This window comes from Anarrhichthys ocellatus, unplaced genomic scaffold (assembly GCF_004355925.1).
Source record: "Anarrhichthys ocellatus isolate YVR2014 unplaced genomic scaffold, GSC_Weel_1.0 scaffold103, whole genome shotgun sequence".
Lineage (NCBI taxonomy): Eukaryota > Metazoa > Chordata > Actinopteri > Perciformes > Anarhichadidae > Anarrhichthys > Anarrhichthys ocellatus.
The window spans coordinates 682,958-705,897 of NW_022280133.1; the positions used below are offsets into that span (position 1 = coordinate 682,958).

The following is a 22,940-nucleotide window of genomic DNA, read 5'->3' on the forward strand; positions in this document are numbered from 1 at the left end:
CAAAGGGAACATGCAGACAGATTTTCATGGCAAAGACATAAAAAAGGAGAGCAAAAGACATATTCACGCACAGATAAGGGGGGGTGAGGGGAGTTTCCTGAGACAGGAAGACCTGAAATAGCACACAGCTCGATCAGGCCCGAAGAAATGTTGCAGATATTTTTGAATGTCTGTACTAACAGGGAGGAATGGAGGCTATCACTACAATTCATAGCCATCCACTATCCTAACCTGTACAAACAGTGTTTTTTCAGTGAGTCTGAAAGTTAAAAAGACAAAAGCCAGAGAGCTCTGACGGGCTGCTTACACAGGGATCCTTCCTTTTAACATATTTCAGCTGTGATTATGGGTGTTTTGCCCTTGCATGGGTAGGTTTTCTTTTTCTGCTCGGCAGTGTTTATTGGTTGTGGAGGTGAAAAAAATGATAGGCATTCCAAAAATGCCCTCTCCTCTACTGACATGCCACTGAAAGGCGCAAACTTCCACTTAACCGTGCGCTTTATTGCTCTGTGATACAAAATAATTGCACTGTTGTAAACAGAATTTTTTCGGTGGCCGTTAAAGTTTATTGACCACATTTCGATAGTATCCGTGAGTAGCCTCTCTATAAAAGAGCTGAAGTCAGATGTTATTCTGACATTTTGCCACACGGTGGCTCCAGCTCCCACTCCACAGAGCCTGATGAGCTGAGGAGCTGCACCTACACAAAGCACATTTCATCAACAGATGTTTACTACAGAGTGACAGAGGCAGGGGGCCTCGAGTGGGAGGCTTGAAAAGGGCTACAGTTATTTCTGCTAATACAAATGCTGCAGAGCGTGGTTCTTTTGGGGAACTGGGGTGTATACCATTTGTCTCTTTGCATAGCTGGAACATTTTCCTATTACAAACAGTAAAGTAAGCTGTAATTCCCAAAAGACTAATACTCGCATCAAATTCTTCAGTATCTATTTAATTATAGATAATCATTTAAATGTCAAGATAAAACAAGATAAAAACAAGACAGAAGTTTTTGACCAACCTGCAATCACTCCAGAGTTTGCGGTACCCATCTCTGAGGCCTGGTTTCCCAGGGTAGAGGCTGGTGGAGAGTCTCCGTACCCCGGAGTGCTGGGCCGGCTAGGGGAGCCTGACTCCGGATCACTGGTGGAGCCCCATCGGTCGTCTCTTGTAGTTCTGTCCTTGTCACCCACAGACGCCCGACCTCCATCCTTCCTGTGGACCCGCTGGTGGACGATCATCTGGTGACGACTGCGGAACACCTTCCCGCACTCAAAGCACTCGTTGGACTTGGAGGACGATGGTCGCCGTCGGTCCTGGCGAGACGAAGGCCGGTACTCGGAGTCGCTGAGGCTCTCTGGTGTCCGGTCCCCTGAAGAAGCGTGGCTTCCCAAACCAGAGCTGCTGCGTCGGCCCGAGCTGCGTTTCTCTTGACCTTGCAGGACATAACGACTGCTCTCCTTTTCAAAAACCACAGCAGCTCCAGCGAGGGCCTCCTCCCCCATACTCCCTCCCCCATAGGAGGCCTTGTAACTCGGCTCCACTGGCTCAACAACCCTTCCTTTCGTAGCTAATTGCCAGGCCTGGTAGCTGCAAACTGGATCTAGCTCTGGGATTCTTTGACCTAGCATCTTCTTCTCACTCTCCTCTTCTTCATTCAGGGTCTTTTCTTCAACAGGCTTGAGGTTTAAGTAGTCAATCAAACGTCTCTTAGCAGCTGGTGAGTCCTCATCGTCACTGAGTCTGCATTGGCTCTGGGACTTCTTGCCATAGCTGAGACTGTGGATTTTTTCATGGGCCCTCAGACTATCTCTGTTGGGGAACAGGTTCCCACATTTGGAACACATTTGATAGATGGATGTTATGGAGCAAGTGGCAATTTCCGGATCCTGGGCTACGTCGTTAATGGTGGCCGGATGCTCAGCGGAATCTACTTTTGACCGTGACCTGGATTTGGTGTTGTGGGTTTTCATGTGCGATTTGAGGAACCAAGCTTCCCGGAACCGCCTTCCACAAATACGACAGCAGTGGTCCAGGATCCCTGCATGTTTCTTCATGTGTGACTTAAGAAACCAGGCCTGGGTAAAGACCTGGCCGCAGGTCTCACAGGGGAAGGTCCCGTCACCCTGGGGTTGGGTGACATCAGGCTCGGGCATAACCTCTTCCTTAACAGTGGCCTCCTCCTCTGTGTCTGCTGTTATGTGGACCTTTTCAATATGGCTGAGGAGCTGGTCTTCTCGATGGGCCTCGTAGCCGCACAGGCGGCAACAGTAAGGCCTCTGGTCGGTCACAAGCTTCTCTCTTTTCAGGCTCCTCCCAGGCACTTTCCTCCGACTCTCCTCGCCACTGTCCCCGTTGATCATCCGGTTACAGGCTGAGCTGCTCTTAGTTGGACTCGTACCTCCGTCGAGACCCTCTGAAACGCTCATCTCCTCCTCCTCAGCAACACCCTCCTCATCCTCATTGGAGTGGTGGCTAGAGAGCGTGCCCAGTTTGTGGCTGCGGATGTGAACTTTGAGGTTGCCCTTCTGAGAGGCCCTGTGGTCGCAGTAAGGGCATTTGTAAGGGCGCGCACCAGTGTGGCGTCTCATATGCTGCGACAAGGAGCTGAGGAACGGGAAGCTGCGTCCGCAGACGTTGCAGTCGTAAGCCCCAGGGATTTTGTCGTCCTCACCGTCAACCTCGTTTTGGACCTGGTCTTCAACCAGCTTCTCCTTCCCTCCCGCCTGGGTCTCCATCACCTCCACACTGTCTCTACGATTCATTGTACGAACTGAACTACCCCTTCTACCTGGCCTTACGCAAGCTCAATAAAACCCCAAACTACTGCTATCTGCAGTTGCACATCTAGGGATGTCTGGCGTGCCTTTGTTGGTCAGTTAAAATGCTATCTGCCGTCAATCATCCAGAAATCAAGCTGCTTACACAGCAGCTCATTTAGCACTCTCCGGTTACTGGATGCAACACCATCTATCCATCTTCATCTAGCACTGTCAATGAATCAGTGGCGCAAACTATCTGAGTGCCACTGGCACATGCAGCTGTATCATTTATTTAGTCACAAGAGGTAAAATGTAAACTCTTTTTCATGCTAAATGAGTCTTTGTCCAAATAAAGGGAGAGTTTTCACTTAATTCCAGGTCGTCATTGTGTCGGTTGACGGAGGTTTCGAAGGGTCTTTTCATCAGTGTTACTTTTTCACCACACTTCTGTCCTTCATTTTATTATCTTCTCTTCAGTTTTTACGCACATTAGCAGCATCCAGGTCATGTAACAGGGAGCTCTCTATAGCGCGGCCTGCACGTACTCCATATCATTCACCTGATAGAAAGAGACAAAGTGGGGAGGAAGGTGAGAAAAGAGACAAAGAACATGTGAGTAAAGCAAAAATTCAAAGGCGCGTTCAGTTTTCAGACACATTCAGCTCAGCTAGCTACAGCATGGAGGTGGACTGCATGTGTCATAAGGGAGATCTGCATTTGTTTGTGTAGTAAGCTATGAATTAAAAAGTAGAACCTGGTGTTGGGGATCATCACATAGACTTAAACAGAAATAAAATACAATCCATGACGTCTTTAGAAACATGTACAGTTGTGCTTTTGGAGTAAAATTGCAAATCCTAACACATAAGCAACTTATGATTAAAAATGAAAATGTTTTTAGATTCACTTCATATACAAAATCAATGAGTTTGATAATCAACTCCTTCAACTCCAACTACTCCTTCCTAAACCTCCAAATCCATTGCAACGTAAACGAGTTCAAATTGACCTAAAAAAGATTTACATCAGTATAAATCGAGGGCTGATGGGGTGTTATCATGTCCACAATGTATCTCTGGCTGACACTGTGCACCACCACCATGCACGTGTATGTGTGTGTGTGTGTGTCCTGGTTGTGCATGATTCACGCAGGGCTTGGGGGCTCTGACGCCACACTGGCTGAGTTGACACTTTGCACAATCAGCGTGCGTGGGCGGGGGTTGGGGGTGGTGGGGTTGGGCTGTGTTCACATCAGCAAGATCAGCAGTGCCACCATATTCCCTCCCCATACTGGCCTCAACCACCCGCCTCAACTGACACTGTCACATGACAGGGATCTTAAGTACACAACAGGAAGTGGCTCTTCAGACAGTTTGCTTTGCTCTATTTCTCAAACTAGAGTTGAACAGGGTCGGGTAGAGAGTTAAACAGAAACACGGTGTTGACTAATTTCATACTTCATAAATTTCCTTCAGTGGGTGGAATAACTTGCATATTTTCACCAACAGTTTATGTGTATTATTTCTTGCTGCAAAGTCCCAATCTTCTCACAAGAATCACCCAAGTTTAATCACGTCTTCATTCTTTTCTCTTTCTCAGCTCATCGATAATATCATTACAAAAGCCCCCTTTCTGTTACAGCGTTGTTGATTACAATGACATATTTCTGACTGGAGTATTGCTTTCAGCAGATGCTAGAGCCTGAAAGTGTGGACCGTATGAAATGTGACTGACAGCATTATTACAGGCTATTATATAAAGTGCCAGGGCCCATAAGCTGAGTTACTGCCAGGCTCTAATTATAAGTGGATAATTGATCATAATCATAAGAGGATAAGGTGGTGGAGCAGGGAAGTTAGCACAAGAACAATCATATGTCTTAAACTCTCGCACTGACTCAAAATGACTACCCTGCGCCAGAGCCACCGATCTATCTAGAAGGATTTATGCTATTGAAATCACTGCGCCCCCAATGGTTCACCATGCTTCCTCCTGGAGTGCTTATCATTTAGGCTCCCAGCTAGCGAGTACAATGCTGTCTCAGCCATTACATTGCATTTGAAAACTCTTAGACTTTCACATCTGTGGCAGCGACGTTCTGTCGGTCAGTTGGGCCACCACTTTGGACCAGACTGAACTACTTGATGGATTACCTTAAAATCCACAATGAGGATGAATCCTGATGACTTTGGTGATTCCCCCTGGCTTTTCCTCTAGTGTCACCATCAGTTTAAAGTTTGCACTTTACATACACTTGATGGATAGGCATACAATTTGGCAGGACATTCATATGTCCCACAGGATGAATAACGATCCCTGACTTATCCTCCAGCGCCACGACAAGGTTCACATTTATGGTTTTGAGTGAAAAGTCTCAACTATTTGGATGGATTGCCATGAAATTTGGCATGGACATTAACGTCACATGTTGGAATTGTAATTGTGAGCATGTTCACGTGCTGGCTTTAACATCTAGCTCAAAGCACCACTGTGCCTAAGTACAGCCTCACAGAGCTGCTAGCATACAGTAGACTCTTTTAGTCTTGTTTTTAAAAGTATTACAATGTTTATTGCACGCAATAGAATCAACATTGTTATCATTGTCATCTGTGTGCCTTGTGCAATCACATGAGACGGCACAGCAGTGTGCAGTTTTTAGTTTTAATTATTTTAACACCATTTTGATTCTTAGTGTAATATACAGCTCACATTCATCATGTCTGCGCAGGTGTAGTGTTTGGTGGGATTGATTCAGGTGCCTCGGTTATATAAGATACCCACAAGCTGTTTATAAAGTAGAAAAACATCTGACCAAGTGAATTATCTGAATTTATGAGCTTATGGCTTTATTAGACAGATTAAAGATAAAAGAAGATTGATGATTGTGACGTACCACTTAAACGAGGAACAACAGAGCTTAAGGGAATTACATCCAGCACACGGCGTGGTGGACAATCGGGTGATGATGGACATAAGTCAAAAAAATAAATAACACAAATCCGTCCAACCCCATCTATCCATCCACTGGCTTTTCCCTCCATCTGTTCCATCTCTCTGTCTCCACATCCTAATGTTGCTCATTAATACTTAGTGGTTTCTTCCAGTTCTGCCGCTAAAAACAGAGGATAATAATCTTATTTCCTGTTAAATGGCCTCGCTAATTGGGGGTCAGCGGTGGCAGGGGGGGATTCAACAGTAAGCCTGTCATCCACCAGACAGTCGCATGTGCAAATTGAAATGCAATGAGATTAGCCCCCAGAAGGGAAACAATGCAGGCTCCTGGCTATACAGGCAAAAGGGGAGGAGAAAAATGACAAATTGGCTTATGGAAGGAGAAACTGTCCAGGAGAGACGGAAATATTAGCAATCATCGAAGTCATCAGAAAAGAGAAGAGAGGCATCAAAGCTTTCTGAAAGGCCAACATGGTTCAGTAACTGGATAAAGTGTCTTCCTGAAGCTAGCAAGAACAGTCCACTTTGTAAATTGTCATTGATATCCTCCAGCTAATAAACCTCTCTCACACACACACACACACACACACACACACACACACACACACACACACACACACAGATTAGTAAGACTGGACATAGGGTGTAGCTGTAGTGTGTTATAGTTAAATGCTGTATTCTGATGGAAACCCTTTGGAGTCACTGTCTTTTTTTGTCCTGCAGGAAAATGATCACCTTTAAATACTTCAGACCACTCCAACCCTCAATGGGAACGTCATTGGTCTGATATCAGACGTGCCATTAATGGACACTTAAGCAGCCCCACCATGAGTCACAGGGAGTGAGTGGAGGCCTACACTCAGCTGATAATGACTGCTGTGTCGAACAAAAACAAAGTGTTCTTTTTTTCTTTCTCCCCTCCTTCCTTGCATGCTCAACCTCTGCTGTTTAGCTCTCTGAACGCTGAACCGTGGCAGCTGAGGTCCGGCAAGAGGACGAAATCCACTCTTATTTTCCCATCCATACACACATCCTTTTCAGAGCAGCCCGGCTATTTCTGTTTTTGAGACTCCTGAGGTTCACATATGGAGTGAGTCTTGAAACCTGCCTGCAGTTTTAATGTTTTTCTGTTTTGTTATTGTTTTCACACATTAGGTCTGTCACAAAGGCTGAATTTCAGCTTAAAAACTGCATTTAATATCAATACTACTATGACGCTGTGAAAAATACAGAGCAGTACAATGACTAGAAACCCGTAATATTTATTATAGATCTTTCTGACACTCTCCGTGAAACAACTCAACTCCAGTTCTAAACTATGTGGTCTGTTTGGCTTTTCATGTGCCGTTCACTATTGAAATCTGCTCATTTGCTCCATCTAGAGGCCACACATCCAGCTGGCAGAACACATTTGGTGCACTAATATGAAAAAAAGTATTCAAATTTGGTTACAAAACAAAACGAGTGCAGTCTACTATTTAAAGAGCATTTTTTTTTAAAGAGTCAAACAAAGCTTTAGCAGAAGGTGCTCAGCCTCTTTTCTTTTTTTTTGTGCTCCTCTGTGATAGAAAACACTGTCATCCAGCCAGGAAGCACCTTCATCATAGCAATCATCTCAGAGGCAGCCATGGCACACATCTCCTGCACCCAAGGGTGTGGAGATGGGCTTTCATAACACACTGACTCACTCACGCTGTCACCTTATCACTGATAATGACTGCGGGTCGTTCTCGTGTGGGACATCCTTCAGCCGTGATGGGCTCTGCTTCCCTCCCACACAGCAGCACAGAGACGAGCATTAGAGGTTAAGAAAAAATACACAGCGGGGGGAGAAAATAAAGAGTGGACCTCTTGTTTAAATGCACACACACGTGCACGCGCGCTCACGCATACATGCAGGGGAACTGAGGAATCAAGAAGCAAAACAGAGGGGGCTTTTAATGTTGTCCACACACATCGTTTGAAAGTCTATATGTGCACACTGTGGGCTTTTGACACTGTTTCATACAGGCAGCATTGAGAGCTTAACGGCCTGTACAGAGAGCTGCTCACACACACACACACACACACACACACACTGCTCACAGAGCATAACATACAGGGAGCACTTTACAAAAAAACCTTGCCATCCTCTGTTCGGTTGCTCATAAAGTGGAGACATTCAGGGCTCAGAGTGGGACAGAGGGGATGGTATGGAGTTTTAAACACACACACATATACACTCACACACAAACACACACACAAACACACAGTACAGAACCAGTGTATTCTCAGACCAATCAATAATCCATTATGAACAGACTGCTCTTCACCTCACACCCTGCTCTAAATCGGCAGACAAAGAGGTCTACTGCAAGCTCTACGATGAAGTGAGAGAGGGGTAAAGCATAGCTGGATGCACACACACGCACACACACACACACACACACACACACACACACACACACAGGCTGTTTGCAAAACATACGCAGTGGAGCTTTAGGACATTATTAGGGTGAGAAAGCGTCAGCTGTGGAGCACAGAAGAAGCTTTTTGAAAACTTAGCGGTTGACAGACAGCGTTCTGCTTCAACTGCTGTTAAGTACTGTAGATTCAGTTTATCAACACATAGACGAGTTAGTCTCTTCTTCTTATTCCTACATTGATATCACTGCACTGTAAAAATGTATGTGCTCAATCCAGGATTCACTTGCATTGCTCACATACTTGCACATAACCACATCTGGCCATGTATGCACTTGTGTCTGCATCCAAGCTAGATGGGGAAATCCTTCAGAGACTAAATGCAGATGGTTGTGGTCCAGATGTTTGTTTAAGTCATTTTCGTACTCGACACTGCCTGATTTAGGTCTGTTCTGACTCCAGATTGTGTCTGGACTGGCAGGTTATTAAGTTTTACTCAAGTTTGGCTCTTTTCTTCATTCTATTCTGACTCGATTGTAACTCCAGTTTTGACTCTAGTTTTGGCGTATGACTGATTTGGGTCTAGTCTGGCTTAGTAGTGCTCTTTTGAGTTATTTTTGATTGACTCTAGGTGGAAAGAAAACCCAAGTATACACGTGTTTTCGCAAACAACACACAATATAAGTATCCCCATTGTGAGGAAATTTAGTTTGGCTGTAGTTGATGTGACTCCTGTCTAAATTGACTCATAATTGACCCCAATTAATGATCTAATCTAGGAGCAGTTTAGGTTTGCTCTACAACCTTTTTGTGCGCAGTTTGGACTGAGTTATGTTGTAGTTTTGGTCTAGTGTCCCTCTAGTCCGCATCCGTCCCTGGTCTGTCAGAGCAGGTCATGCTCATAAGCAGGAAGAGCAGTGGGGGGTTTTGGTTGCATTGTTGGGGTCTCCAATTCCCATCCTATCCCCAATTCCATCCCTGCCCCCCCCCCCCCCCCCATTCCCCCCCCCCCCCCCCCCCCCCCCCCCACCCCATCCCTTAAACCCAGCCAGAACAATAGAGGGGGTCCACTCTGTCTGTGCCTTCTCAAACCTCCCCTCTCTGATAAATAGGCTGACAAGGGATCCTGCCTGCCTCCTCTATTTGCGTGAGAAGGGCCTTTGGACAGAAAAGAGTCCACTGGGTCTCAGTGTGTGTGTGTGTGTGTGTGTGTGTGTGTGTGTGTGTGTGTGTGTTTAGTGGCAGGTGTTTGGGTCAATACTGTCATGTTACATTTTGGTGACCGGTCCATGCTGGGATTAATGTACGGGTCAGGAGGAGAAGGGGGCCGGTTGTCAGCCGTATAGAGTACACTACAGAGTACAAAACCAACAAAACACTCTGTAATGAAGGATGGAAATTTGACGAAAACAGCTCCCCGTTAGGAGTGATTCGTTTCCAATATGATTGATATGCACCTGTAAGTTGCTCTCTGACTGTTGCGCCATGTGACTTAACACTATTGTCTATTTTCTTGACATCTTATTTCGGATACGAAAACTGATCAGCATGGAGTGATACCTGCTGCTTTCATTAAGCTCTGTTTAAAGCGAGAGCTGCCTGCTCTCGAGGGCCCGACTATCTTCAGCTTCCTATGGGACTCAGTGTGTGTGTGTCCGTGTGTGTGTGTGTGTGTGTGTGTGTGTGTGCGTATGCTTCCCTCCCCCCTCCTTCTCAAACTCGGCCTGTTTTTCTCACACCGCTCGTTAACCCCTGGGTGCTGCTGCCCATAGAGCCCCCCTTCCTCCTCCTGCACCACAGCAGCATACCTCACACACACACACACACACACACACACACACACACACACACACACACACACACACACACACATATATACACGCATTGAGATCTGCTGTCACTGTGCAACGCAGACCAAACTATTATTACGTGAACAAAACTACTTTAGAGTGGATAGATGTGCTTCCTGCATAAACTGTTCTCGTGCAGGATTGCTAGTTTTAACTCTTCATCTACACTTGAACGCAAGGTTAACCCTGACCTAGACCTTAATTTAACCCATCAACCTAAATCCAAATCTTAATCCTAAACAACTTGATTAGATGTAAGGATGATCAAAATGTTCTTATGAAACAGGATCTTGCTCATTTTCCTCACAGGGATCGACATTTAACAACACACAAGCATTAACTTCTAAGCTAATTATTTAGAAAGTCGCAACTGTGCGTGTTAAAGGATGAGATGTTTCACTGTTTGCTGTTTGGATCATAGATTGTATATAAGAAGTGGATGTAGTCACCATGATGTCACCCATTGGTTTATGAACTACGTTTTTCAAGCCTTGAGTTAAGCATTTTGGCTGTCGCGATCTTTGTTTTTTGCAACCGGAAGTGACACAAGTGGGAGAAGCTAAATACATCTCAACGCTGAATAATAATAATAATCATTTTTAGATGACCAAAACTGTTAAAAATGACTGTTAATGAACTGAAAACACTCTGATAAAACTTGTTAGATGAAAACGCGGACAGCTCCCAGACCAAATAACTCTGTGGTAGCCACACCATAAATCATACTCATGGTCTATTTGACTCTAAATGGATCATAATTTACTAAATGAACATCGTGCTGTATTGGTGAAGAATTGAAAGTAGAGATTGAGACCATAAACTCATGTTCACAATGTTTACTGAGGTAATAAATCAAGTGAGAAGTAGGGTCATTCTATCATAGACTTCCATACAATCTCACTTATTTTTGCAACCAGAGGAGTCGCCCCCTGCTGGCCATTGTGCTTTGGCTTCACTTTTCCGAACCGGAGGTTGCCCTCTGGTTAAGATACATGCAAATGTTTGCAAACTTCTATGACTTCCCTTACATTGACATCAAATACAAGGACAGGCAGTACGGGCCAGAGAGAGATGAGGTGAAAGAAGTGCTGCTGTAACTTGTTGGCGTGACGGCCGCGAAAGCAGAAGAGGCACTCGTGGTAATAGTGTTCGATTGAAATCTATATTGAAACTCCTCCATCTCTTTTCACTCCATGCCCAACTGTCCACCCTTCTCCAACCTCTCCCTGTCTTCTACCTCCTCTGCCTCTGCGCCCCTCCATCCGTCTGCAGCCCCTTAACAACCTCTGCAACCGAACCTAAATCAGTCTCTCTGAAGTGTAATTAGACCGGTGACCTCAAAGCCGGCCACCAGTCTTTCAGACTGTCACACTTTCTGATATAACCGCTTTATTCTGCCGCTCGCTGCACCAGTGGTTAGTGAGTTTACACAAACACACACACACACACACACACAATTTCAGCTGAATTTCAACCTTAAAGGACATCAGATTACAAAAAAACTAACTACAATGATACCAAAAAGACTGCAATGTATTTTAATATCCAAAATTCAGCTTCAAAACTGTTCCACTAGCAGTATTTAACATGTGTTAGCATGGAGCTGTCAGGTCAATGTTGTGCTAGAGAACCAAAAAGGATTTTGGTGTCTGTCATCGCGTTGCTTGATAGCTAAATTGACCATTCATGCATGATTATAGGAACAAAAGTCCATGCTGAGGTGTTGAACTGGCACTCCGATAGCTTTGTTTTTCCTACGCATGAACACAGTGTGTCTGTTTGACTTTTCTTTGACTTCTCATTTACATGGTTACTTGTTCTTGTGGTTTTGTTTTAAAACCTGTCTTTACCTTTAGGCAAAATCTCAAGATCGCATCCTCCAAGAGTTGTCAAAAGGAGATATGAGAACATAACAGGGCATCAGATCTGGCTTTGACTCTTTATGCCTGAACACAAATAAACACACAAACGCACACACACACACACACACACACACACACACACATACACACATACACACACATGCACACACTGGCAGGCAGGATGGGAGGGTTTTCCACAGAAATCTCCTGATGGCTCTAGTACAGAGAGAATGTGTGGGCTCCAACAAGCAGTTGTTGTTGTTGCAAGGTGGTTCACACACTGCTCTTAAGTACAAACACACACATTCATGCCAGAAATAAAAAGAACACATAAATATTATAAAGAAGCAAAAAGAAACTCCAAGCAAACCTGTGGGTAAAATCCAATTGAATCCCCTGTAAAGCGTGTTATTGTGCGGAGTACACTGGATTGAGTATTGAACCCCCTCTGTGTGTGCATGTGTGTGATACCACGTATAGCCTACTATAAATCCTTATTGGATTGTCATAGAAACATTGTAGAGAAATTGTTATGATTTGTAAAGAGATAAAACTGCCGTAGATAATGCCATAATTTCATTGTGATAATAGTGCTGTGCAATACCAAAATCAATACCACAATATGAATAGACTATATTTTTCCAATATTAATGGTTTAAAGGCATTACATCAGCCAAAACTCTACATGCATGTGAAACAAAAACATAAATTACCATCTTATTGTTGTCTTATTGTCTTATTGTTCAGTCCGACTGAGCTGAACACGATTAGTTAATTAGGTGAGTTTTAAGTGGATTTTGTTACTTTTGGATGGAGTTAGGCTCGCCCCCCCCCTGTCTTTATGCTAAACTGAGCTAACAGGCTGCTGGTTAGGTTTGATAGCTTCATATTTACTGTTCAGATATGAAAGTGGGATCTTTCCAACGTTTTCCCAAAACAAACTTCCACTAAAAGAGATACAACCCAACATCTTATACTATCCACTGTAATAAGGTGCCTTTAAATCCACTATTATGTCCTACATACTTTGAGTCCCCATGGGACGATTACAGAAATACCAAAGCGATACAATCGGAAATAAACAATACCACAAAGTTCAATAAGGTCACCCAAACTCATTATTGGCCATCATAAGTCTCTGAAGGAATATTTTGTTTGTAGTGGAGTGTTTTTGTTTGTGTGTGTGTGTGTGTGTGTGTGTGTGTGTGTGTGTGTGTGTGTGCCCAGGATTTCATAGCCAAAAATAATAATGATAAAAAAAGTAAGCGCCACACAGGAACTGGGGCTGCTAGATGAGAATAACAAACGTTGTTATCCTTTTATACGGGACACGGAGTTTTTCTAGAGAGCGCGGCGAAGCTACATGACACATTTCTTTCATATGCCGGCTGACAGCCATTACCGTGAGAGAGAGCTTAATGTGGCTACGTGGTCGTGATGGATGGCTGTACAAAAAGAGCCGGGAGATCCCATCTGGGTCACGTCTTATCAGGCTGCCTGATTCACATTGATGAAATCATGCCGGCTTGTTAACCCACCCAGTGGACAAAAAAAACCTCTAAACTAATACTGATGAAAACAAGGCAGCATCTGACGAGAGAGGGAGCGAGAGAGACGCATGTCAAGGAGAGGAGAAAAGGCAGAGGAAATAATGAGAGGGAGGGAAGCAGAGAGAAGATAAGTGGTAAATAGTGATGTAAAGTCACGGCAGGAGATAGATTGGGATAATACGAGCTGACTGAGAGGGAGATTTGAGAGATCGAGGCGGACAGAGAGCAGGAGAGAGAGAAATGCGGGCTGTAGGCCGAACACTAGAAAATGAACATCATACAGGAATTGTTTTTTTTTGGGTTTATTAGCTGCGTCTGGTGTTTTCTCACTTTCTCTAAGGAAGCGTGATTGAATCACTCAAGAGCAGACTACACGGCTTGTTATGACAGATATTCTTTGCAATGTAACCACAGCACAGGAAATTGGCCAGGATCCACTCTCTCAACGTTCATCCAATAGTCCTACTGAGACAATCTGCTAGTTTAGTTACACTCTAACCCCCTCACCCCCCAAATCAACCCACACTGTGCCGTGCAACAGTGTGCACAGCATGTGTGTGTGTGTGTGTGTGTGTGTGTTCATCAGGTTTGTGTGTAGGTGTGTTTGTGTAAAGGTGGGTGGCTGCGTGTGGGAAATGGTGAGTTTTCAGGAAAATTTGACTTACTTTTTCCTCTGTTTTTACAGATGTTTTAGTTTAGCTGTTTTAGTTTAAAAACATTCAAAATCAGAGAAATCTCCAACTAAAGAGTTGGCCGTTTCAATCTGTGGGCCAAAGTAGCAGTAAAGAAAAACCAATCACCCTAATGTCTTTAATGTCTTTAAACAGCTGTTCCCAGAGGTTTAACTGAAAATGACGACTTCATGAAAGCGGTTACTAGAAATGACATCGGATGCGGTGTGGAATGTCAACATATGACAAACAACAAACACACCTACATGAATGACATACTTTAAATTCAAAATAGGAAAATTGTAATCATGTGATATCTGTATTGTTAATGTAGCAAAATACGGGGCGAAAAAAACTCCCATCTTGTAGCTGAATCTGGTTCACTTTCCCTTCTGATGCGGGTGGGCTTAAGAAAACCAGATCACAGCGTCTTGTCGGTACACAAGCAGCATTCCTCAATCCGCCTGTTTGCAATAAACCCACCAGCACAACCCAATCTGCACCAGTTACCGTGTTTAGACAGTAGTGGATTTACCAGATCGACATCTGGAAGCATGCAGCTCCTACACTGGCTGTCCGGCTGACAACCTGTCTGCTAATGGGATACATAACATCATCTGGGATATTAATGGGAACAAATTGCTGTCAAAGTTTTTGCTTTAAATGAAGGAAACTAACCTCCATAGGCTTGGAAACAGTGTATGGTCAGGGTTTGTAAATCTATTTCACATGTATATGTGTGGATACAGCCACCGTAGTTGCTCTGTGTTAGTTGCGATCAGACACCAATAATCAATTACTAATGGTCATTCTGGGACTGACCGTGATATTGAGGAGTAACTGACGCGTACAATGCTGGTTGGCAGCACAGAGATATCAGCTGGCTGGAGATATGTGCCTGAATTTTGAATACAGATTGTATTTATGACACAACAATGTCTGCACAATTTCAGAAATCCACCCTTAGCACAGGATATAGTGTTGTGTGTATATGTTTGTAATAATAAACCGGGCCCATTTAGGCGATATGGGGTATTAGGCTTTCATTAAAAGTAGTAGTAGCCATTGTATAGTATTAGCAGTAATACTAGCAATGACATATACAAGAGGCGTTTGCATTTCGACATTTAGATATTTGTGGCGAGGCTATCTTTGCTTATCGGAGTTGTGCAAAGCGCCACAGAATATTAGCTCCACTCTGCAGCACTCCAGTTAATGTCAAACTATTAATTCAGCGGAGCAGCTGAGGGCAATATGGGAGTAAAGCAAATGTTGCATCAAGCAGTCGTGTTTGCGCAGCTTTCCCCGGAGAGATCAGACGCTTCCAACGGGAGCTATACCTGCATCAGCCAGGCAGCAAAACAGCCATTAAGTCAGCCAAGCAGCCAATCAGGCCTGCCGCTAAAAAACCGACAGGCCCGTTACACAAGAAGTAAGCGACAGAGGATTACGCATGCTGTCAGTCTCTCCACATCGCACCAGTGGACCAGCTTTACACAACACGCTGCGCCAGGCCCAGACTCAAAGACCACAGGATGGGTTACTAAAAATGGAGACAAGTCACTCCTAAGCACACACACACACACACACACACACACACACACACACACACACACAAAGAAAGAGAGAGAGAGAGAGAGAGAGAGAGAGAGTCAGGTTAACTTGCATGTATTTGTATGAATCTAAGATAAGCAAATCAAATAGCGCCGCGGGTCTAGCTGACAGAGAAAGAACAGAGAGATGGTGACAGTAATCGATTACAACAAATATGGTTTGGGATGTAGAGATAATGATATAAAAAGGATCTGAGGGAGCTTCATTGTAAATACTTTATCGGGCAGCTATCTTGAGCTCAGCTTGTGTCATGGAGTATACGAGATATTGATTGTTACAACAAGATGACAATTTCCCTTTGTTGCAGATCAGACCGACTGTAATGTATCTGATATTGTTGGCATAATGCAGCGTGATTGATTACACAATTACCGTAGAATCAATCAATACCGCACTTGTTGAACTGATTCTAATGAGATATTTGGAATTGTTCACACACTATTAGCAGCAGCAGTTTAAATATGATAAAGTGGTATGAAATGCTGTTTCAGGGGATTTGCTCACTAAATATTTGGAATTCCTCGAAAGGTTTAAATATAAAAAAAAAATGTTTTTAGAAATACTGAAATTTGGCACAAAATTCTCTGCTGCTTCAGTTTAAGAGTTGGCAGTACCAGCCTTCAAACAATTCCTAATACATACAAGTATAGCACACAAAGCTGTACCTCAGATCTATCTGGGACAATGATGCCTGTGGAGCCGGCTGTCCAGGTATTTAAACCTAAGCATACCAACTGCTTGTGGGACTCCAGGCTCAAACCTAGTTGTGTTCAAAAAGAAGTCATATCAGAATATGTGCAGCAGCCAGCCAGCTGCTACCTTCAATAACCGCATCAGAGTGGGGCGCTCATAGCATCTGTAGCTGGGTGGGTAATATACATCTCAGATTAAGATGGTCTCAATATGGTTTAGTGCAAATGTCAACTGGCATGAAAATACAGATTTGTTGTTCCCATTGTCAGTTATTTTACTACATGAGAAGTCATCTGTTTGAGACTCAGTATTAGATTAAGACTCAATAGATTGGTCCGATTTTTTTTGCGATTTATTGGGGTTTGTTTTTTTAGGGAAGACAGGCTTTTGTGACCATTGTTAAGACTATTAATTGGGTGATTTTGGGGAGTTGGTCAACTATAATCTGATTGGATTAGCGGCTATGCTCTTTAAATAGAGTTCTACCGCCAGGGATTAGATGAACGCAGCCAGTTGGCCTCAAGAGCGACAGATTTTCATCTCTAAAACATGGAAACAGGACGTTACAGTGGGTCACGATGCTGTAGACTGTGTAGATGTTTGTGTGTGCGCGCAACAAAAAAAAACCATAATGGGATATTGAAGAAAACAAGCCTTAAGTGTGCGAATGTGTTTGGGATGTGCTTAGCCGGGGTGGTGTGTTTGGGGGCTGGGGGTGAGGGGGGGGGGGGCACCACCAGGGGCCCCTACCTTCCTCCCCTCAACTACCCTCCTCACATCTGGATACAATGTGGGAACAGGGCACTGAGGCCAGGGGGATCGCTGAAGGGAGGGCGTGAGTGTGCTGGGGGATTCTTTACAAAACATCAAGAGCCAATGGAAAGAGGTGGTGCTGCTGCTGCTGCTGGTGGATGTGAGGCGGTGGGGCTGTGTGTGTGTTGTGGTGGTGGTGGGGAGGGGGGGTACTAAAAAGCTCCCTGTCTTTGGTCTCTTCTTCCCTGTGTAGTTGACTGCAAGGCCCCGAGCAACAGACAGATAGAGAGGCAGCTGGGAACTGAGGTAGGTAGCAAACAGCAGCCCGGAAAGCACAATGTGCACAGAGCATGAATCCAGACGAGGTAAAAAAATAAAAAGTGATGTTTCTGTTCTTAAATAAATACGACGGTTATAACAAGCAATCACTCCAGGTTTGGATAAATACAGATATTGGGTTCCACTTTTGATGTGAAACACAGGAGTCAAATCATAGTTTATGTTTATGGGTTCACCAAATTAAATTCAAGGCTTTTACAGGCATTTCAAACACCACATCAAATCAGATTTAATACCTGTTTCACGACCATACCGGCCAACGATATGGCCTGTAATCATATAACATTTTATCTTTACAACAGTAAATAACAATAATTCCTCGTGATAATATTGATGCACCTGGACCCAGATAAGCAGCATAAAATGGAGGGATGGGTTAAACAATGAAGAATTATTAATTCATCTAAGCAACCTTTTGCTAAAAGTTACACTTGCCCTGCCATTATGAGACAATGAGCTTCCTATAGCTTTTTTACATACCAGTAGTGACGGTGATTTCTACAGGTCTGACGGCACCGACTGAAAGTCCACGCACAATCCACTGTCTCAACAATCCCACATTTATTTTACAGGTGTATAACGTCCCCCAGGCAGCCAGCAATCGGATACAAAAACCTTTTTTTATGACTAACAAGCAGACTTTGTGGAACAAAGGTGTTTTTTTTTTTTTAACATATGCACTAGTCCTCTAGACTTTGATGTTTTTGGCACATTTCATTTATAATATCATGTAGTACATCCATCTGGTAAAAAAAAGCCTAAATAAACTATACAATCTGATTTGCCAACATTAACAAAGCTCGGGCTACAACGACCGTCTCGCTTGAAAGAGTATAATATAATTTATATTACCCACAGTCATAACAACACTTAGTAAGTAAGTGATTGAGAGGAGAGTGCTTGTGCTATTTATAATCGGTAACAGGCGTTCTTTGTAGAAAAAAGCTAATTGCATAAATATGAAAGAGGAATGAAAAATGAAGAAGAGTAGCCTTGCACTTATTTTTCTTTGCTGAATAGAAACCCCTCAGAATAGATAACAGATGCAGATGGCCTGAAACTCCTGCTTGCTTACATTCATCTCGCCTGCCGCCATGCGTGGAGTTGAACTGTATCTCTGATATGTGGATTTGGGATGAGCTCATTAGCCCCTGTGTGACCTGCCTCCTCCTCCTCACCTCTGTCCTCGGTGACCCTTAAGCCTCCTTGACCCCGCCAGAGCTCAACTACTACTTCCTATACCCTGTTTCCTAACACCTGTTTGATCCCTTCACTGCAAAAGTAGCTTATTAGGTATAAAAACAAAGGGAGTAATACTGCCAAAGTATTTCTATCACACATTTACTTATAGAATTTGGGTTTTCTAGCTCTTCCAGTTGGCTGATAATGAAGCTTTTACATTGCACAAACAAAGTCACTTATTATTTTTTCTCTTGACTCATTTTGAGACAGCAAACCGTTTCTGGCAGAAAATGAGAAGTCAAAATGTATTTCCATATGAGTGTGTCTGCTCTACCTCTTTTCCAACAGCAAAAGCACATAACAATAGTGGCATGCAGGCGCGTCAGTGACAGCTTTGTCCTGCTCATTTAGAAACCGCTGTCATCACTTTTATTCATTGTTCTTTGGGCGAACAAATTTGTTATAATACTTTTTTATTTTTACATTGAAATGCCATAATTGCTAAAAGCCGTATCTTTCTCCTCGATAATGATCAGAAAGCATTTTTGACAGGATTAAGTCCAAACTTCCATCCCCGTGTACCCCGCTCTCCCATACATAGCACACACACACACACACACACACACACACACACACACACACATACACGCTCACTAAAGCACACCGCATCAAGGTTAGGCTGACATCAGCGCCTAACGATCAGTTCCTCTGTGGGCCGAATGATTAGCTCCAGTAGCCTGGAGACTTTTCCAGCTTGTTTCCCTAAGTTGGTCAGACATGCAACATCACTGGCCTTCAATCTGCACTAACTACATACACTCTCTTCCATTCTATCTGACTCCAAAAAAAACCCAGACTAACAGACTAATAGATGACGCTAACAATGTAGAGAAAGTGGGACAATTGAGATGGATAAATAAATTTAAGTTTGTTGCATTTAAAGTAGTGCTGGGCAACGATTAAAATATTTAATCGCGATTAATCACATGGATTTTTTGCGATTAATCGCGATTAATCGCATTGTTATGGCAAAGTTCAATAATGAATTCAAAAGTAGTGTATTGCGCACTTTTATTTTAAAGGTACTGCTATATGAACAAAAGGGCAATAACATTTGGTTCACGAGATGCAGGTAGCATGTTTTATACTTAATGTGAATATAATTCATACTTTGTTGGCATCTTATTCTGAAAACCAGATGTTCGTCTGAAGAAACCGGATGTTGTCTCACGTTAATCTTTCCGCTAACTTTCAAAGTTCTTCGCTCGCTCCCGATCTGTGCCGTTTCAAATGCGTTTACCGTGAATTTCAGCATATAGGTGCACTAAAATTACTGACTATAGGATGTTTGCTGGCTTTTATCCCACTGTTCTTGTCATCCTCTTGTTGTTATGTATATGTATTGTCTCTTGTCTTTCAATTTAAAAAAAAAAAAAAAAATTATAATAAATTTAAAAAATGCGTTAACGTGCGATAAAATAATTGTCGGCGTTAATTAATGAATACGTTAACGCGAAATTAACGCGTTAACTTGCCCAGCACTAATTTAAAGTTGTTTCATGGAGTAACAACGGTAGTGCCTAGAGGGAGATTAGACAACACTGTGCATTCATGTGTGTGTGCGTGTGTGTGTAATGGGGCGGAGTTGCTCGTGAAACTAAAGGGAGGTTGCAAATATCCTTAAAGATGCAATCCCTAAATGCCTGTTTTTTCTTTGTTTAGTTTCCAACTGAAGTTCTTAATACTTGCCAGATATCATGTATCAATCAAATCTAAGCATTATTCTGTTCATGAAGTTTGAGCTCCCAGAAGTGACACTCCTTACTTTGTCCACATACCACCTACTCCTTCACTTCATTCTAAAGCAGCCGCAGACAAAGCATGACCTCCTGTGCATCTCTTGTTTTCCGAGAAAAAGAACCTAAATTTGTATCATTTAGGACCTATTTTCATTTTTTGTAGAATTTTTTAATTCCCATTTCGAGTGTGCATATAATAACTGGAACGGAATGGTGAATGCTGGAAAAAAAAAGGAGCCTCTCTGCTTGGGAATCAGTTCACCCAACCCCCACCCATCCTTAATGCCCTCTGGGCTGCTGTGAGTTTGGATTAAGTTTGGGTGCCATGTCCCCTCCCTCCCGAGGCCGGCCGTCACCCCTGCAAAACATACATATAGTTGTTTTTGTTGTTGTGTGTGTGATTGAGTGGCCCATCACATGTGAAGAAGGCCATTAGGAAGGCCTCAGTCTTACAGAGGGACACATAGATTAGATAGACGAGACAGAAAGAATGCAGAGGAAAGATGCCATGTAGTGTGTAAAATATATCACAACTAAGTTTAAAGTAATCTATTACAAGGTGCATCTGTAGCAGCATTGACTGTGTCGTTCTTAAATTCCAATTTTAATGCCTGCTAATTAAGTGCATTTGTGTGTGTGTGTGGGTGTGTGTGTGTGTGTGTGTGTGTGTGTGTGTAAAGCAGTGGATCAATAATGGCAGTCTACTATGGTGACATCTGGGCTGGACAAAGAGGGCTGTTCCTTCCCCGGCAGCTCACCCCGTCTCTCTATCTCTCTCTCTCTCTCTCTCTCTCCCTCTCTCTCTCTCTGTCTTTCCCTCCCTCCCTCCCTCTCAATCCCTGATCACAGCCACGTGGTTCTCTGGGCTATTTCACCCAGCTAAGCTTATTTCTCCTCTTTAATCCCGCAGCAATCACAGCGACAATGCCAAGCGTCGGTTCATAGGCGCAGGCAGAAATCTATTAACTATGATCAGCGTGTCAGCTCAAAACCTGATAAGGACTGCTAATGAATCCAGCGCATTCAGCTCAGCGCATTCAGCTCAGCGCTGTGTGCTCGTGATTGTTATTTCATTGGATCATCAATAATGTGTAAGATGGAAAATCAACATGAGTGCCGGTGATGGATTATGCCGCTTGTAATGTAGTGAAGGGGGCTTCCATTTGAAGTGAGATTCTACTTTTTGTTTAAAAAAAAAAAAGCATCAATTCAACGGATGGAATCTATATGCATTGACAGGGGGGCTCTCAAGCTGCAGGGTCGGGCTGCTGCGAGTGTCCTCAGTTAATGCAAACACAGTTAAACTGATAAATGGGGTCAATATCCAACTCTGATTATCCGATTATCAGCCACTCGGTGTGGTACACCTCTGATTTAAATGGTGGTTCCAACCTGTGCACATCTGACGGAATTATTATTAGTACTTCTAGTAATGGTGGTCGGGCTAGTTTGACCATGCAAAACATAAAAACGTTATTACACACTTGCACTGATTTCACATGATCTAAGCATTTAGAATAACTTCATACTGACATTTTGGTATCGGTTACAAATAAAAAACGTTTTGTTGGTGATACATTTTTTTGTATATGCATGAAAATTCCAATCAGAGGACTTTATTTAAAACACGTTCACTGCCTACAGCTCTCAAATACATTTGTGCCAACTGTAATCACCTTCTTTCATCGCTCAAATATTCAGACATGGTGCTCGTCACTGGGAGTGATCTCAGCACGGAATGACTTCAACTGTTTCCTATGAACTCTTTCATGTCAATCATTGTAATTAAAAAGCAGGCGCACACTTTGTTCTTTCTTCAGCATTCAAGTGTGAACTTTATTGTGTGTACTCTCTATTTATGCTGATTTTAAAAAATCGGTGTTGTTCTGCTTTAAGCTGTCGATGTTTAACAACTGTGGGTGTGTGCTGATGTGGTAACAATAGTTATAATAATAATAAACCTTTTGGAATGCACATTGAACAAAATGGCTGCAGCTAATTAGCGTGGGTTGTTTCCACACCTACATTCAACTGGTGTCACTTTAATGACAGGGAATGTATAAAAAACATTGTCATCATTTTATAAGTAACCCTGAAACAGTTGATCTCATTTCCATTAAGGGTTTCTCAAAAAAAAAAAAAAGCATTTAGTCTTATTTGTATTTTCAATAAAATGCAGATGTTGCCGTTCATGGAGTATGAGAGTATGAATAAACTGCACCAGATAGATCTACATGTGCACAGTGTGATGTCTTTCACTGTTTGTATTTGATAAAACTTAAGTGTCAGGTATAGAGCTCGAACCATCAACCTCCTGTCTTAAAACATGCACGTAGTTTGGCTCGTACTGGGGAGTTTCTAGCGTCATGATGGCATGATGCCTTCCTCTCCACCACTTGTGGTGAAAAAGACTGAATGTTTGTCATGATGGTACAGTTTGATGATTACAATCTCAGCACGAACTATCAGCTGTCGGCAGCTTTGAGGAAAATCGTCACTATGCGCAACAG

The 22,940-nt window shown here is 43.1% G+C and overlaps 1 protein-coding gene across 4 annotated transcripts in view; it reads right to left on the reverse strand.

Annotated features, from left to right (window-relative positions):
• Window positions 1-22,940, reverse strand: part of LOC116399150 (zinc finger protein 516) — a 46,626-nt gene that overhangs the window by 16,869 nt on the left and 6,817 nt on the right. For 3 of the 4 annotated variants that reach the window (XM_031876071.1, XM_031876073.1, XM_031876074.1), the window contains exon 2: window positions 1,022-3,321. In XM_031876071.1, the coding sequence (XP_031731931.1) occupies window positions 1,022-2,765 (1,744 nt within the window). In that variant the 5' untranslated portion in view covers window positions 2,766-3,321. Of the gene's footprint in view, window positions 1-1,021; window positions 9,095-22,940 lie in introns of those variants that run through there. The other variant, XM_031876072.1, reaches the window with a different exon arrangement.